Raw genomic sequence first — 15,159 nt, forward strand, 5'->3', positions numbered from 1 at the left:
ATGAGTCATCTCGATCTCGTTCGTTTTTACTTTGTGCTTCCAAGTATTCTTAATTGCCTGGATAATGGACATGCTTGATTTAATTTCCTTCACAAGAATCATGTGAGAAAGATAGGAAAGCTAACCGTGAATCAACACAACCATTTTCAACTGACCAATGTCAGTGTTGCCTACTCTGATTCGACTCAGGCGATGCCGGTGAAGGAGGGTCAAAGTAACCGGGAGTTCTCTGCAGTTCAAATAGTTGCTGAAAATGCTGGCCATCCTGCTACTACTTTATTAAACTTATATATGTGTTTGATCTTGATGCAAGCTTATAGCTAATGCATCCGATTTTCAGAAAATGTGCTTGGTAGTGTAGATGATGACAAAGAAGATCAATAATTCTCCGAAATTGCAAAGATTTACATCGCCGAGCAACCAGGATATTTTGTCATCTAGAGAGGCAAGAGTAACACAGGGCAAGGAATGAACTCTGCCAATAGATTTGCATCGACATGCTTCGAATGAATGGCCTCCATACTTAAGACTACGAGATCCAAATTCAAGTCATCGGCAACCTCGCCTATTATAGCAGTTGGCTTCTTCCCTTCCCCCAGTCGTTCCATCAAGCCGAACTCCTTAAATCCACCTGAAATGATTAAAAAAAGGCAGTATCTCAATATGCGGAGTGAAAGGTCAGGAAGAACAATAGAACATAAACCTTCAGAAAGGTGCCATCTGATGCTAGACAATTGAGCATCATGCTCGGGGATTGATTCTTTTGGCTTGTCATCAATAACTACATAGAAACGAGGTCATAAACCCAACCAACTTTCAAATGTAAAAAAAAAAACAAAAAACATTCGAAATCAAGACATTGTGCCCGTACCAACTACTGTTATGTCAGCACCATACTTTTTTGCAAGGGACGTGGTAGTTGAAGCAGCCTGTCGGCCAAAAAATTGCAATTCATCAAACACAAGATAAACGGTGTGGCCATAACGCAAATTCTATAATCCCCTATTCATTCTTTTTTAAAATATCAAATTTTACGGATTATAATACTGTAAATCTTAATGCAAATTGTAGATGGAGAACATCATTAGTTGTTAAACTCCAAATTGTCACTAAATATATTGGAGTCATAATTGGAATATACTATGCTATAAACATGTTGAGTGAATTTTAAGTAGCACAGTGGAGCACAATCCTATAAAGATATTGCAGTAATGACGCTACTAAAGAGGGTATCCAACATATCTTTGGGGTACCAAAAGATATCTTTGAGATATTATCATCACGCGTGTACCTCCAGAATTAATCGAGCACAGAATTTAGTATTATTGAAGTTGGGTACCAGAAAAAATTCACAGAATGTTAGCGACTACTTAGTAAGAACAATACAGCAGGGAAAATTGATGGTATGGGTATATGTCAACATTGGCATCAGAAATGAATCATAACTTATCATTGTTAATGAATGAAGCATGAGAACAAGCGAGGATTAAAATGTGTTGGTGCTGGAAGCACCAGCTAATCAAACATGTGTTTTGATATTGGCAAAGGTTCAAAGTTAAACCGTGTTGTGATTTAACAGGTCTACCTGAGTATGTAGGAAAGTTCTAAGTGATCTTACGCAAAATGAAAATCCTAATTGAGGTTACGCAAAGAAGTCCTAGTGAGCACTAGCCATGTGGAAAGTCCTAGCTGCGGTTTGGCAATGAAGTCTTGGTCCGTGGGACTAAGCAAAGTCCTAGCTGTGGTTACGCAACAAAATCCTAGTCCGTGGGATTGGACAAAAACTTGGCAGGTCGAGAATGTCGAGTGAAATCCTAGTGTCGAGGACACTAGGTGAAAGTCCTGGAGATTGCGGACACCAGGCAGGAAATCCTAGAGTCGAAGATACTAGATGAAAGTTCCAAAATCTCGGATGCTGAGCAGAAGTCCAAACGATCTGGAGGATCAGTTTGACAAAAGATAATCTCTCATGAGAGGAGTAGGTGAGGACACGTTCCCCGTAAAAGGAACAGTAGATGTCAGTTCGACCTAGGATTTTCGAGAAATTCGAAAATCAAAATCGGACAATCAGAGACTGTCAAATAATTTATTTCCATATTATTTATTGTGCAAACTCTTTTTTGCAAGGCATCCTTTTGTATTTGGACTAACGTGTTTCCCAAGAGCTGAAACACACAAGTTGGTCTCAAGTGAACAGTACTGAAGACGCCTCGGAGCTGGCTAGAGGCTCCTTGAACCTACTTGAAGGCACCCTGGATGGAGCGAAGGCACCCTCATGCGGATAAACCTTGGGGATAAGATTTTCGCTACGGGAAGGCGCCTTGGAGTGCATGGAAGGCACCTTGGAGTGCCTTAAAAGCGCCTTCAGTGGGATAAACTTCGCAAAATGTAGTGATTATCGCAACTAAAGTGCAGGGGATAATTTCTACAGCTAGAGGCACCTTGCATGCAGTCGACGGCATCTTCAACAGCCTATAAAAGAAGTCTTCGAGTAGCTCCTTACACAGAACTTCAATTGATGACTCCCCTCTTGTGCACTACTCCAAAGACGACACTATGATTCTGCGACGCGACTCCGATGACCGAAAGCCCGAAACTTCTAATCCTTGGTTGTTGGTATAATTTTAGTTACAACATTTAAATTATTATACTTGTAAATCTCCGAATTATTAGTGAATTGCCCAAAGTAAATATTCAACGAGTGTGAGCCTTGGAGTAGGAGTCGTCACAAACTTCGAATCAAGTAAAAGCAAACTTCTTAGTGTTGTTTTTACTTCCGTTCTTTATTTATTCCGCTACATTTTACTCCGAGTTTTAAACGAAATAGTGAAAAAGTCACGAACATTATTCACCTCCCCCCCCCCGCGCATCGATTCTACAAAATGGTAGGTTGATCTAATTAGCAATGTAGTGTGATGCCTGTGGTTGGGTAAAGAACTTATGTATGAAGAGCTTGAAGTGAATGAGGATATTATATATATATATATATGAGAAATGATAGTCTGCACACCCTTATGTGAGCGAGCGTGGGTGACATTCAACGTGTGCACCTGATGCAGCCAAAACTCAATTTTTTTAATCCCTCTCTCAATTGCATGCAACAACTTTTCTCTCTTTTCTCTTAAATTAAAATAAAATTCTCTATTCTCTCTCTCTCTTGATTGCATGCAACAAGCAATGCTAATTTTTAAAAACTAACACCACAGAATCTCCACAGCGGTGGATAGTGCTGGTAAAGACCAACACCAAGATGCTATTGATAAAACAATAACACGTTGGTACACCACCAAGGTGTTAGTGGTGTTAGCCTTTAAAGATCAACACCAACAACGCCTTTGTGATGGTCTCCAGCACCACTTTAGTATTGGTCTTTAAGGAGCAGCACCAACCAAGACTAACACCAATCACCACTGCGGAGGTATGTGGTGTTGGTTTTTAAAGACCAGCACCAAGATGCTACTGATAAAAACAGAAACACCTTGGTGCTGGTCTTTAAGACCAGCACCTCACCAATCTTGGTGCTAGTCTTTAAAGACCAACACCACATTAGTGTTGGCACCAACCAAGACCAGCACCATTAAGGTGGTATTGGTCACCAAGGTTTTGTTGTTTTAAGCTGTGGTGCTGGATAAAAACCAGCACCACAGTGATTGTTACATACAATCAAAAGAGAGAAAAAAGAAAATTTTATTTTAATTTAAGAGAAAAGAGAGAAAAGTTGTTACATGTAGATGAAAGGGATTAAAAAAAATAAGTTTTAGCCACGTCAAATCGACCGTGTTGCTGTTTTAAGCTGTAGTGATGGTTTTTAACCCGCACTGGCAGAATGCAATCAAAGGAGAGAGGAGAGAATTTTATTTTAATTTAAGAGGAAAGAGAGGAAAATTGTTGCATGCAAATGAAAGAAGGATTAAAAAAACAAGAGTTTTAGCAACGTCAGATCGCCCACATCCCCACATCGGATGTCACCCCTGGTCGCTCACTTAAGGGTATCCAAGGTAACATTTTTGTGTGTATGTGTGTCCACACGCATATGCGCACCACTTTGCGCGACAGAGAGGGAGGTGACCATGTGGGGGGCCCATCCCCTACTGCCATGTCAGCCCTCCCTCTCTGTCACGAATGGCGAGGGCCGATGGGGGGTGACTGGGTGAGCACAATAAGAGAACTCTCAAAGAATATGTTGATGAATGCATTAAGGAGGTTGGGAAAGAGAATATGCTACAAATAGAGACAAAAGATGTTACAAGTTTAGATGTTGGGAGGTTGATGAAAGAGGAATGCCCACACATTCTAGTCCCTTTGTGTGGTCCACACGATTAGTTTGATACTTAAGAAAATTGGTAAGAAAAAAGATTAAGGACAGTTGAAAAGGCAAGAGGTTTCTCTGTTTTCATATTCAATTCACTATTAGACTTAAGCATGATGCACCAATTCACTCAAAAGGATTCTGTGTAAGCTGGAATCACAAGATTTGCAACTTGTTTGCTTTCGCTGTTATGGAAGTGAGGGAAAAGTTAAGAATGACATTTTCTTCGGATAAGTGGGTGCAATGCAAATGGTCTAGAAGCATTAAAGGTAAGAGAGCAAATGTTAGTGATGAACACACGGTTCTAGCCAAGTGTAAATTTTAGACTATAATTGTTTTTGCTTTTAGTGAAATTGTTAAGGATTGTTTATGTAAATAAAAAGAGAAGAATAAGAATTGTGTACGGTGAGTGGCATAGGATCCTAAGAGAGATAATGGTCTTTTTTAAAAAATGTGAAATGTGAATCCCATTAAGAAATATGTGAAAGTGCAATTAGATAATGTGATGGAAGTAGCTACTTATTAACTTAATTCTCTCTTCTTTTTTTTTGGCTAATATAGGCTCTATAGAGATAGAGTCTAATAGTGCTAGCACAAATGACAAACTCGCATGTGCATAGTCCTCCTAGGCTAAATTCACCACCCAAGATACTATGCTAAGCATGAAATTTATGGTGCATAAAGATGCATCCAGATTTTTTGGAAGACCACTAGCTTAGTCGTGGATCAGATAAAGATTTTAGCCTAGGTAATATTTACACTTGGTAAATTAAGTTTGCTTTTTGTAGTTTTGAATAAATTTAGAATTTTACAAATATTATTTATTAGCCTGACAATGAAATGTGTGTACGGTGGCATAAAAGGTGCTAAGAGCGACATAATGGCCTTTTTTAAGTGTGAATTGAAGTATATTAAAAAAATATGTGAAGAGTAAATTAGATAGTCTCTACATGTTGCTACTTATTACTTTAGTTTTTTTATACTATTAGAGGGTCTCTACGGAGATAGAGTTCGATAGTGTTATGGAGTTCGATAGTGTTATCATGGATGCTATACTCATATATGCAATATGTATAGAATTTCCATCCAGAATCAGATCCTACCACCCAAGATATATGATAACTATGAATTTGAAGGCGTATAGAGATGCATCTAGACTCTTTGGAACACCACTAGTTGTGAGATAAAGATCAAAAAATGATAAATATTTTAGCACAGTAATACTTAGTTAGTTTGCTAGTCATTTTGAATAAATTTTAAAATGTTCTTAATATTAAATATTTATTTAAATTGATATCAAATTGGTTTTCAATGTATGGATTGTTTACTACCTATTTGCATGCAATGATAATCAAGATTCTTAACCTAACATGTAGCTCCTCTGGGTGTAAGAGGAATTGGAGTGCATTTTAGAGGATAGGTGAATGACGAGTTGAGAATTAATGTTGTATTACTTTACTTCATAACCATTCCATAGCTACCCTGCAATCAAGAACAAGTTTAGATGCCAGCATTAAAAGGAACCAAGAAGGAAAGAGAAGGAAAGAGATAGAATGAACCAGTCTTGTTCCCTCTGATAGGTAAGGATTTCGATCTGTGATGGGAAGAAGTAAATGCTTCACATTTGCCAATGCATCTACTGGTGACAAACCTTGAGATTCATTCATCTGTGCCCTTGCTGAAACGATATAATGAAACTATTTAGCTCGTAGCAAAATCTATCAGAGTCTAACTACTTCAAGCTTTACATAAACAAATAACTATACTACTAGATTCTTATGCAGCTTCAGAATTGTCAAATTAATAAAACTCACTGATAATGTTTGACAGAATACATGATTTCTGTAGATAATTAACAAAATGTATAGGAAGCGGTAGACAATTAATATATTGTTCAGCAAACAGATTCACAATAATGTGCAAAAGAAAAACACAAGAAATGTACATAACCCTGGATGAAATTTTATGCCATGGCTAAATCACAAATTTCCACGGTTCCAATGTCATGCTACTAGAGTGATAAGCTGCAAGAAACAATAGAGTGTGTAGTAACAAATAGTATGAAATCATAAACTATTGTTAAAGGTCTAAACATAATTTACAGCAGTTTTAACCAAGCTCCTCGATTATGAGGAGGCCTTTTCACCGGTAGCCATGCTTAAGTCTATCCGGATACTCTTATCCATTGCTGCTCATATGGATTATGAGATTTGACAAATGGATGTCAAGACAACTTTCCTTAATGGAAGTCTTGAAGAGAACATCCATATGAAGCAACCAGAAGGGTTCATTGAAAAAGGCAAAGAGCATCTAGTGTGCAAGCTCAATCGGTCCATTTATGGACTGAAGCAAGCTTCAAGGTCTTGGAACATCCGGTTTAATGAAGTAATCCAATCATATGGATTTATTCAAAGTCCGGATGAGTCTTGTGTATATAAGAAGTGTAACGGAAACGTGGTGGTATTTCTTGTACTATACGTAGATGATATTTTGTTAATTGGCAACAATGTCAAGGTATTATCAGACGTAAGGGTATGGTTGTCCAAACAATTTGATATGAAGGACTTAGGAGAATGTGCACACATTCTTGGGATCAAAGTTATAAGGGATCGTAAGAAAAGAATGTTGTGTCTATCCCAAGCTTATATATAGATACAATCCTTGCTCGTTTTAGCATGCAGGATTCCAAGAAAGGTTTCTTACCTTTTAAGACACGGAGTAGCTCTATCTAAAGAGATGTCTCCAAAGACATCAAAAGAGATAGAGGACATGAAAGCGGTTCCGCTTGTAGGAAGCCTAATGTATGCAATGCTATGACGAGACCGATATCCGCTGGGCATGGTCGCAGACATCGAGTAACCTCGACAAGGACATTGGATCAGAAGCATATATCAAGTACCGAGAAAGACTAGAGATTATACGCTAGTTTACCAAGCGACGATCCGCTCCCTGGGTTACAGTTGATTCGATTTCAATCGATAGGGATAATGAAGTCTACATCGCTATGTGTTTACTTTAGAGGTGGAGCCATTTCATGGAGGAGTGTTAAGCATAAATGCGTTTGGACTCAACCATGGAAGTCGAGTATGTAGCAACCTCAGGCGGCTAAAGAAGCGGTATGGCTCAGAACTTTCTAATGGACTTAGATGTGATTCTGGTTTGCCAAGATCATCACAATTTATTGTGATAATAATGGAGCTATCAAACTCCAAGGAACCACGAGCTCATAAGGCGAGTAAACATATAGAGCGCAAGTACCACCGATACGAGATATCGGCAAGCGAGGAGAAGTTGTCATCGCAAAGATTGCATCGATAACCTGGCGATCCTTTCACTAAGGCCCTTCCCGCGAGTTCGATCGGCATGTGGAGGGAATGAGAATCGGATGTATGGTAGAACAGCTTAGTCATTAGTATAAGTGGGAGATTGTTGGAGTGTATACTGAAAGTCTAAGCTTTGTAAACATTCATTATGAATAAAGAATCACATTTGGTCTAATTATCTACATTTGTTTGTAGTTGTTCAATTAATTTATATTGTAGATAACATAGTGTGTGGTGTCACACACAGAAGATAATGTTATCAATTCCTTATAAATTATAAACAGTAGCTCACGACTGGGATGGAAAGGAACAAACCATTGGAATAGTCATAGTGTAATTAGGTATTAGTTTATCTTGACTGATAAATTACACTAGTACACTCTGAGTATATTGAGCAGGACCATTTGAGGTCGTCCTTTTATACTGACTTTATAAAAGAACAAGACCTTAGTTATTATGGAAGTGTGTGCTCTTAATCCTAATATAATAACAAGCACACATATTTGATATTTATTTCTTTAATTTATCAATGGGTGAGATTTAGTTCGTTGAATCAATAGACCCGATAAGTTGGGAAATTGTATTATTTATATAGTGTGTTGTTGATTATAGAATGAAACTGTGTCTTAGTAATCTAGGTTGAGAATGACCCCAAGAGGAACTCATAAGGATTGTCCTGTTAAACCCAGCAGGTGGACTTAGTCCGACACGATAATAAGGTTGAGTGGTACTACTTTTGGACTAAGATATTAATTAAAGTGAGTTGTCAGTAACTCATTTAATTAGTGAACATTCGACATCTTAAACACAGGGAGATTAACACACTCATAATAAGGAGCCCAAAATGTAATTTGGGATTTGTGCGGTAGTTCAATGATATAATGGAATGAATTATCATTGATAAAATTAAGTTGTGTGTTCGGGCGAACATGGGATGCTTAATTTTATCGGGAGACCAAAACCAATTCCTCCTCTCGGTCCCTATCGTAGCCTCTTATTTATAAAGTACTATACCCACATATACCCACCTTCTATACCCACCTAAGGGCCGGCCTAAGCTTGGGTTTAAGGTGGCCGGCCCTAGCTTGAACCCAAGCTAGTAGGGCAGGCCATAATTAATTAAAAAGAAAATTTAATTTTAATGTTTATTATTATGTAGAAGATTTAATTTAAAAGAGAATTAAAATTAAAATATCTCTCTTGTAAAAGATTTACAAAAGATTAAAGAAAGAGATTAGATCTCTTTCCTTATTTGTAGATTGGAGAGATGTTTTATTTTCTCTTTAAAATTATTCACATGTTAATAAAATTAAAATTATAGATATTTCCTTTTATTAACCATGAAGAGATTTTAAAGAGAAATTTTATTTTTTTAAAATTTCCGGAAACAAATAAGGAAAGTTTTAATTGTTGATTGAAACTTGTCCAATTTGCTTCGATTTGGCCGGCCATCATTGTTTAATTGGGGAAATATTATTTTATTTTTCTCAATTAAATCATGTCAAGGAAATTAAGGAAAATTTATTGTAATTAAATTTCCTAATTTACCTAGGCCAAGGAATATAAAAGAAGGGGTGAGGGTGCCTTCACAAGATACAACATCTATTATTCCTCTCCCTCTTTTGTTCCTTGGTGTGGCCGGCCATCATCTCCTTCTCTTCCTCTTGTGGTGGCCGAACCTCTCCCTCTCCCTTGGAGTTCTTGTGGTGGCCGGATACTACCTGGAGAAGAAGAAGAAGAAGGAGAGAAAGCTAGCATCTCTTGGAGCTTGGTTAGTATTTTGGTTTTTCTCCTTGGTAAAGCTTTTCTTTTGTGGCCGAACCTTGCTTGAAGGAGAAGAAGGTGGTTGGTGGTTTCTCATCTTGGAAGATCGTTGCCCACACAACGTCCGAGGTTAGAAGAGGAATACGGTAGAAGATCAAGAGGTTTTTTCTACAAGGTATAACTAGTAATTTCTATTTCCGCATCATGCTAGTTATTTATGGAAATAATACCAAATACAAGAGGCTTACGTTCTAGTATTTCGAATATGTTTTTTCGAAATTGTGTTCTTTTGTTTCTTTCTTTTCCTTGTGATTTGATTGTTCTCTTTGGTTAACCTAAAGTTATTTTAGGAAATTAAATATTAGCTTTCTATTAAAGGTTTTGTCTAGTCGGTGGTGGTTGCTCCCATATCCAAGAAGGCCATGTGCCTCGCCACGTCAGTACTGGGAACTTTTTATGGAAATTAATATTTAATGGAATTAATAACTTAAGGAGACTTGGGTCGAACGTGTTAAGTTCCGCAGGAGATCCAAGTCAAAACCTAAAAGAACAAATAGATTAAGTTTTGGATCAAACGTGTTAAGTTCCGCAGACGATCCAAAATTTAATTTAAAAGAACACATGGTAGCTAAGAAAAGGTTCAAACCTTTGTACAAAATGTACAGTGGAACCTATAGGTTTTCCGAGTAGCAACCAACATATACTTCATATGAATGTCATTTAAGGTAGCATTATATGTTGGCTGCATCCATTATGAATCCATGCAAATACTATATTCATAAAATGATTGTCAATACAGCCAGTACTAAAATGGATTTGCCCATGTAAGATCAATATTGGCAAAGGTAAATCTTATTTTCCCCAGAAATGTGCTAGACTACACTGGAAAACTCAAGTGATGGACATAGCATAGTGATTTCAGCACAGAAGTTGGCATGACATTAATCTGTGCATTAGATGATGATATCAACCCAAAGGAAATTAGGAATAAAAATCAACAACAAATCATACTGTGCGAGATTTACGTCTAAACTCTCTGCAGGTGTCTAATGTACTAAAGCTAGATCATAAAAACACTGCCTTAATAGTCAACCTACCAAGCCATGGATTAGAACTTTCCCTGGATGTTCTATAATGTACCAAAGCTTCATCCATTACAAAGACTGTCATAAAAGTCAACCTTCTAAGACATGGATCAAAAACTCTCCCTATATTTATCAACAGTGCTGCAAATGTATATTTTCTTTCATTATATTGCCTGGTTCCTCCATTCTCGTTCACACGATGGGCTCATTGGTTCTTCTGGGCGTAAAGCTCCTCTTCGCATCATTAAGAAAAAAAAAGCAAAAAATGTGAAATAAAAAATGCGATTAATTTCATTGCCCTTGTTAAAAACCCAAGATGTGTCCATTCGAATTAGGATTCCAAAACAAGAAAATTTCAGCATAAAAATTTGCAAATTTCTTAACCCTCAAACACCAGAATCCTCCAATTTCAGCCCAGGATACTTGGAACCAACGAGAAACTTAGCCCTTTAGCTCCGCCGTTGGGTAGGACAAGCAAAAAGGGCAAAAGAAATGATACAAACATTAAGCGGCAAATCTATGGGAGGCTAAAATCGAGATGTACTTAAAATATAGAACACACCCTTGAGATCGTCTCTTCTTCTGTAGGCGGAGGCGAGGGCTTGGGACCGCTCAGACCAGCGAAGAGAGTACGACTCCGGGAAGTGGCAGACGGTGGAAAGAAGACGACGAGTGGGCATCAACGGCGGCGAGGCGGAGGCAGCGGCGGCGGGATTAGGCCAAGAGAGGGAGAACAAAGTGGCGGCAGCTGAAGAAGCCATGAACAATGAATGATTGGGGGATCGGATCGATTCGGAGAGAGAGGGTTCGTTTAGGGCTTATAAGCGTAGAACTAGAAGCAGAGGGAACATTCTGGATTCTTACCCTTCTTTGGGTGCTTTTGAACCCGTTGAATTTTTTGAATTTTATTCCGATTTAATTTCTAAAATATTTTCTTTTATCTAGTTCAATCTTAAATTAAATAAAAAATTAAATTATTTTATTTAAACCTAATTAAACTGAATCAAACGGAAAAAAATATTAATTATTTCATTAAAAAGTTTCATATATATTAAAAAGCTCATTTTATATATAAAAATATTCAATTCTTAAATGTATCAGTATTTTTTTATTTTAGAGTTTTATTAAAAATTTAAAAATACAAAATAATATTAATAAAAAATTGGAAAACTCTATTTTTTTTGTTTTTATTATATAATATCTAATAAAAATAAGTGAAAGTGAAATAAAATTAAGAGATCGTCATATATTTTTTTTATTAATAAAATAATTAAGTTTTTTTTCTTATCTGATTAATTCGGTTCAACTTATTTAATTTAAATAAGAAATTTTAATTATTTATATTAATTTAAAGCTGAATTGACGAAAAGTATATTTTGGAAATTAGGTATGCCTTTTAGTAAAAACTAAAATAAGATATACCTTTTAAAAAAAATTTGAATGTGTCTTTTGGTTAAATACCTGTCTAAATATCGAACGGTTATGTTTGAATTTATTTTTTTATTATTTAAATATATTTTTTATTTTTTATTAAGTTCGTGTTAAATTTAAGTTTAGTTGAGTAGTAATATTTTTTAAAAATACTAGTCAGTTTGTCCAACATTTACCTAAATAATCTAGGTATATTTTATATTTCTTAGGAGTTACATTATGACTTTGAAATAATCGAAATATGATATACATTTTTTATTTTCTATAGAAAAAATAAAATAAAAATTTAAGTTTTTTAAAAACATCAATCAGTTTTTTTTTTTTTTTGACAAAATTTATTAACAGCATAAAAAACTCTAGTAAACATGCTCATAATACCAAGTGTAATTTTTTAGTAAACAGATTTGTTATCTACATAGCTCTCGAAAATAATTCTGAACGCCCAAAAGTCTGAATAAATTGCGGACAGAGTCCCACGCGAGGGGTGGGAAAACATAACATTACTCTTTAATAAATATCCAAATTATAATGCACATTTTAAATATTTCTTAAATTGATGGTGTAGTATTATAGTACATGAAATAATATTAGTGATAGAAAACCAATAACTATAACAAATCTCCAAGAATTATTGCCATTGTTTTAAATTTAAAAAAAATCCATAGACTTTGAAAATTATATAACCTTCCAATGAATGAGTACCTAAAACAATTAGTTCTCATCACTTTCCAGATATTGGCAAAGAGAAGTTGAACTATGCCATTAATATTTTATGAAATTCTTTGCTGAAACTTCATGCAGTTATTCCTCTCAGAGGCGGCATTGGATCCACCATGCACTCTTATACCGCTAGGAACATCACAAAACCTTGTAACATTTTGTCCATCCAACGACCAAGATCGCAGAAACTATTAGCTATCGACGTAGGCGTTCTTCAAGCTTCTCTATGGCTGCACCAACACCAGTTTTATTTGTATCGTTCTGCCCTTCTGTGTCAGCAGACTTAGAATTTGATAGCTCTTTGTTTGCCATTTCCACCAGCTTCAGATGAACCCATCCTGGCATAGCAAACCGATAAATTGAAATTATCAAACAATTAGAACACGTATGAGAAAATGGAGGATGCGAAGTGCAGCATGGTAAGAGAAATGATCATTGGTATATGTAAACCTGATGAGATTAAGTTTTTAAAGAATTACATTGATATGACAATCTAAAAGAATTATACTACAATTTCATTACCCAGAGGGAAACAGATTCCAGCTCCCAAAACAGAACCAAGCAATACATTCCTTGCACGCCACATTGGGGACCCTGGCACTGAAACAAACAACAAAATAAGGTACTTTCTTTGCTAGCTGCTTATCACTTGACTCATTTTAATGTTAGTTCAATTACAGATTAATCCATGACAGAGCAAAAACATAAAGATCAATACAAAACATGATTCAATGTACTGTACCATATGTAATTATTGCAGTATTTTCATAAGCAATCATAACCCAAAGCTGTAGTGAAATTATTCTCTTAGAGACATGCTACTTTGTAAGGAAAATCATTATGTTAGTGCAGAACAAAGATAAAGTTCAGAAGAAAAGAGTAATTTTTCTCACATATAAGACCGAACGTAGCAGCGGTAGCAGAACCAGCGGTGACCACATTATACACATCATGAACACCTCGTTTTTCAGCCAGTAAGTCTTGCAAGCCATAAAATGCTGCAGTGAACATGCCAAGGCGGACACCACCAACAAGTGAACCACGAGCAACACGAATAAACCTTTTCTCCATTGCATCTCTCATTATTCTATACTGTTCACGCTTGTCACGTGTACTCCCTAGCTTTAATGTAACTTCTGCATCCTTGCTCTGTAGATATTAGAATGTCATTATCCTTCAATAGATAGGCGGAGCACGACATATATACACCCTTAACAACAAGCATTGTCTGCAAGTTCTAACTTTGTCGTTTGCCTTTTTGTTTTAATTTGGCCTTGCTTGACAAATAGTAACAACTGAGAGCCTTTGATTTTAATGCCAAGTGGAGACGCATGATGGACAATAGGTAATATGAACTCAACACCTAATAATAATTCAAAAGAATAAACCATGACACATTTACAAAAAGGACAAAAGTGTTAGTGACTTAGAAGTTGTATCATGTCTAAGTTGGCAAGAAATCAAGAATTAGGACTCCAACAAAGTCCCAAAATAAAAGAATGAGGTTTAATGCATTGATCTGAGCTCCAACAAAAGGAGATAAAGCAACAAAGTTTCAGATTAGCCCATATGATTCGTGGATTGCTCTATGCTCCAACTTAAAAAGTCAAAAACAGAAAGTTTAACATGCATACAATACAATTAAAATTTAGTAACAAGGAATAAATAATGACAACAGTATTTTAGGAATAGGAAGCTTACTACAGATGCAGAAGCCTCTTTGCTTCCACCATATAGCAACCCTGCAAATACTCCAACAATTGTTGCTGTAACCCAACTAACTGTTCCTGGCTTTACCTGAACAATGGGTCTATGTTTTAAACCAAGAAACAAGTTGAATTCAAAGAAGAAAAAAAACAGATAACCTAGATCAGCAAGCATATACATCTCCAAGCTCATGTGTCACAATTTTTTTACAGACAATGATAAAAAAAACGTTTTTTTATTCAATTCTTTTGCCCTCAACAGAGTTGATCTTGGTTCCGCAGTTAACTAGAAACAGGATGCACAAACACTGGTGGGCATAATTCTGCTACAAACGATCGAAGAGATTACGAAATAATAAAATACGTACTTTGCCATGCGACGACAGCGGCACTGCAGTGTCGACTGGAGGACCATCAGCGACGACTCCGTTGGGCGGTGAGGATGCGACCACGTTCTTATCCTCTCTCATTACTCCACCTCTGCAGCTATTGGCCGGACACTAGAGCGGGAGAAGGAGAAGCATGGTTCGTCGGAACGGACGTGGAACGGCCGGAACGGGTGTTCCGGCACGGATAACGTGGCTTGCTCTGAAACGCCTTCTCGGACGTTATAACGGTAAAAGAACGGATCGGAACGGCCGGAACGGATCGGAAATGATTACCTCCGGAAGAATCGGACAACGACGACGTCGGAGGCGCTCCGGCGTGGGCTGATCGGGCAGCTCACAGGGCGCACTGTAGAAGAAGAAGGCGGCAACCGCGCCGGTTTAGGGTTTCTGCTCGTGCGACGTGAGTGAGAAGAGAAGACGCAAGTTGGTAAT

At 36.9% G+C, this 15,159-nt stretch overlaps 2 protein-coding genes across 3 annotated transcripts; both read right to left on the reverse strand.

Annotated features, from left to right (window-relative positions):
* Nucleotides 1-244: 244 nt before the first annotated feature.
* On the reverse strand, nucleotides 245-11,345 carry LOC122002865. Its single transcript, XM_042558219.1, has 5 exons — nucleotides 11,044-11,345; nucleotides 5,869-5,987; nucleotides 872-929; nucleotides 704-781; nucleotides 245-631 (listed from the first exon to the last, which is right to left on the reverse strand). Exons 1-5 carry the CDS (start codon nucleotides 11,240-11,242, stop codon nucleotides 438-440), a joined length of 648 nt encoding a protein of 215 aa, XP_042414153.1. The 5' UTR covers nucleotides 11,243-11,345; the 3' UTR covers nucleotides 245-437.
* Nucleotides 11,346-12,517: 1,172 nt separating this feature from the next.
* On the reverse strand, nucleotides 12,518-15,159 carry LOC122002867. 2 transcript variants are annotated; one of them, XM_042558220.1, is made up of 6 exons: nucleotides 15,001-15,159; nucleotides 14,707-14,926; nucleotides 14,334-14,429; nucleotides 13,526-13,781; nucleotides 13,155-13,232; nucleotides 12,518-12,970 (listed from the first exon to the last, which is right to left on the reverse strand). In XM_042558220.1, the coding sequence occupies exons 2-6, from the start codon at nucleotides 14,806-14,808 to the stop codon at nucleotides 12,828-12,830; spliced, it is 675 nt and encodes a 224-aa protein (XP_042414154.1). In that variant the 5' UTR covers nucleotides 14,809-14,926; nucleotides 15,001-15,159; the 3' UTR covers nucleotides 12,518-12,827. The 2 variants fall into 2 exon arrangements, with proteins under 2 accessions (XP_042414154.1, XP_042414155.1); XM_042558221.1 differs by having other exon boundaries at nucleotides 14,707-14,935; nucleotides 15,001-15,155.

The sequence above is a fragment of the Zingiber officinale genome, chromosome 7A (genome assembly GCF_018446385.1).
Source record: "Zingiber officinale cultivar Zhangliang chromosome 7A, Zo_v1.1, whole genome shotgun sequence".
Taxonomy (NCBI): Eukaryota; Viridiplantae; Streptophyta; class Magnoliopsida; order Zingiberales; family Zingiberaceae; genus Zingiber; species Zingiber officinale.

What these genes read in the sequence shown, in the direction of transcription:
- LOC122002867 (XM_042558220.1), bottom strand. Translation starts at nt 14,808, where the DNA reads ATGAGAGAGGATAAGAACGTGGTCGCATCCTCACCGCCCAACGGAGTC. An exon ending in AAGAGGCTTCTGCATCTGTA is followed by an intron (nt 13,782 to 14,333) that starts GTAAGCTTCCTA and finishes TAATATCTACAG; the next exon opens with AGCAAGGATGCAGAAGTTAC. An exon ending in TGGAATCTGTTTCCCTCTGG is followed by an intron (nt 12,971 to 13,154) that starts GTAATGAAATTG and finishes TTGCTATGCCAG; the next exon opens with GATGGGTTCATCTGAAGCTG.
- LOC122002865 (XM_042558219.1), bottom strand. Translation starts at nt 11,242, where the DNA reads ATGGCTTCTTCAGCTGCCGCCACTTTGTTCTCCCTCTCTTGGCCTAAT. An exon ending in AAGAAGAGACGATCTCAAGG is followed by an intron (nt 5,988 to 11,043) that starts GTGTGTTCTATA and finishes ATATCGTTTCAG; the next exon opens with CAAGGGCACAGATGAATGAA. An exon ending in TGCTGACATAACAGTAGTTG is followed by an intron (nt 782 to 871) that starts GTACGGGCACAA and finishes GTTTCTATGTAG; the next exon opens with TTATTGATGACAAGCCAAAA.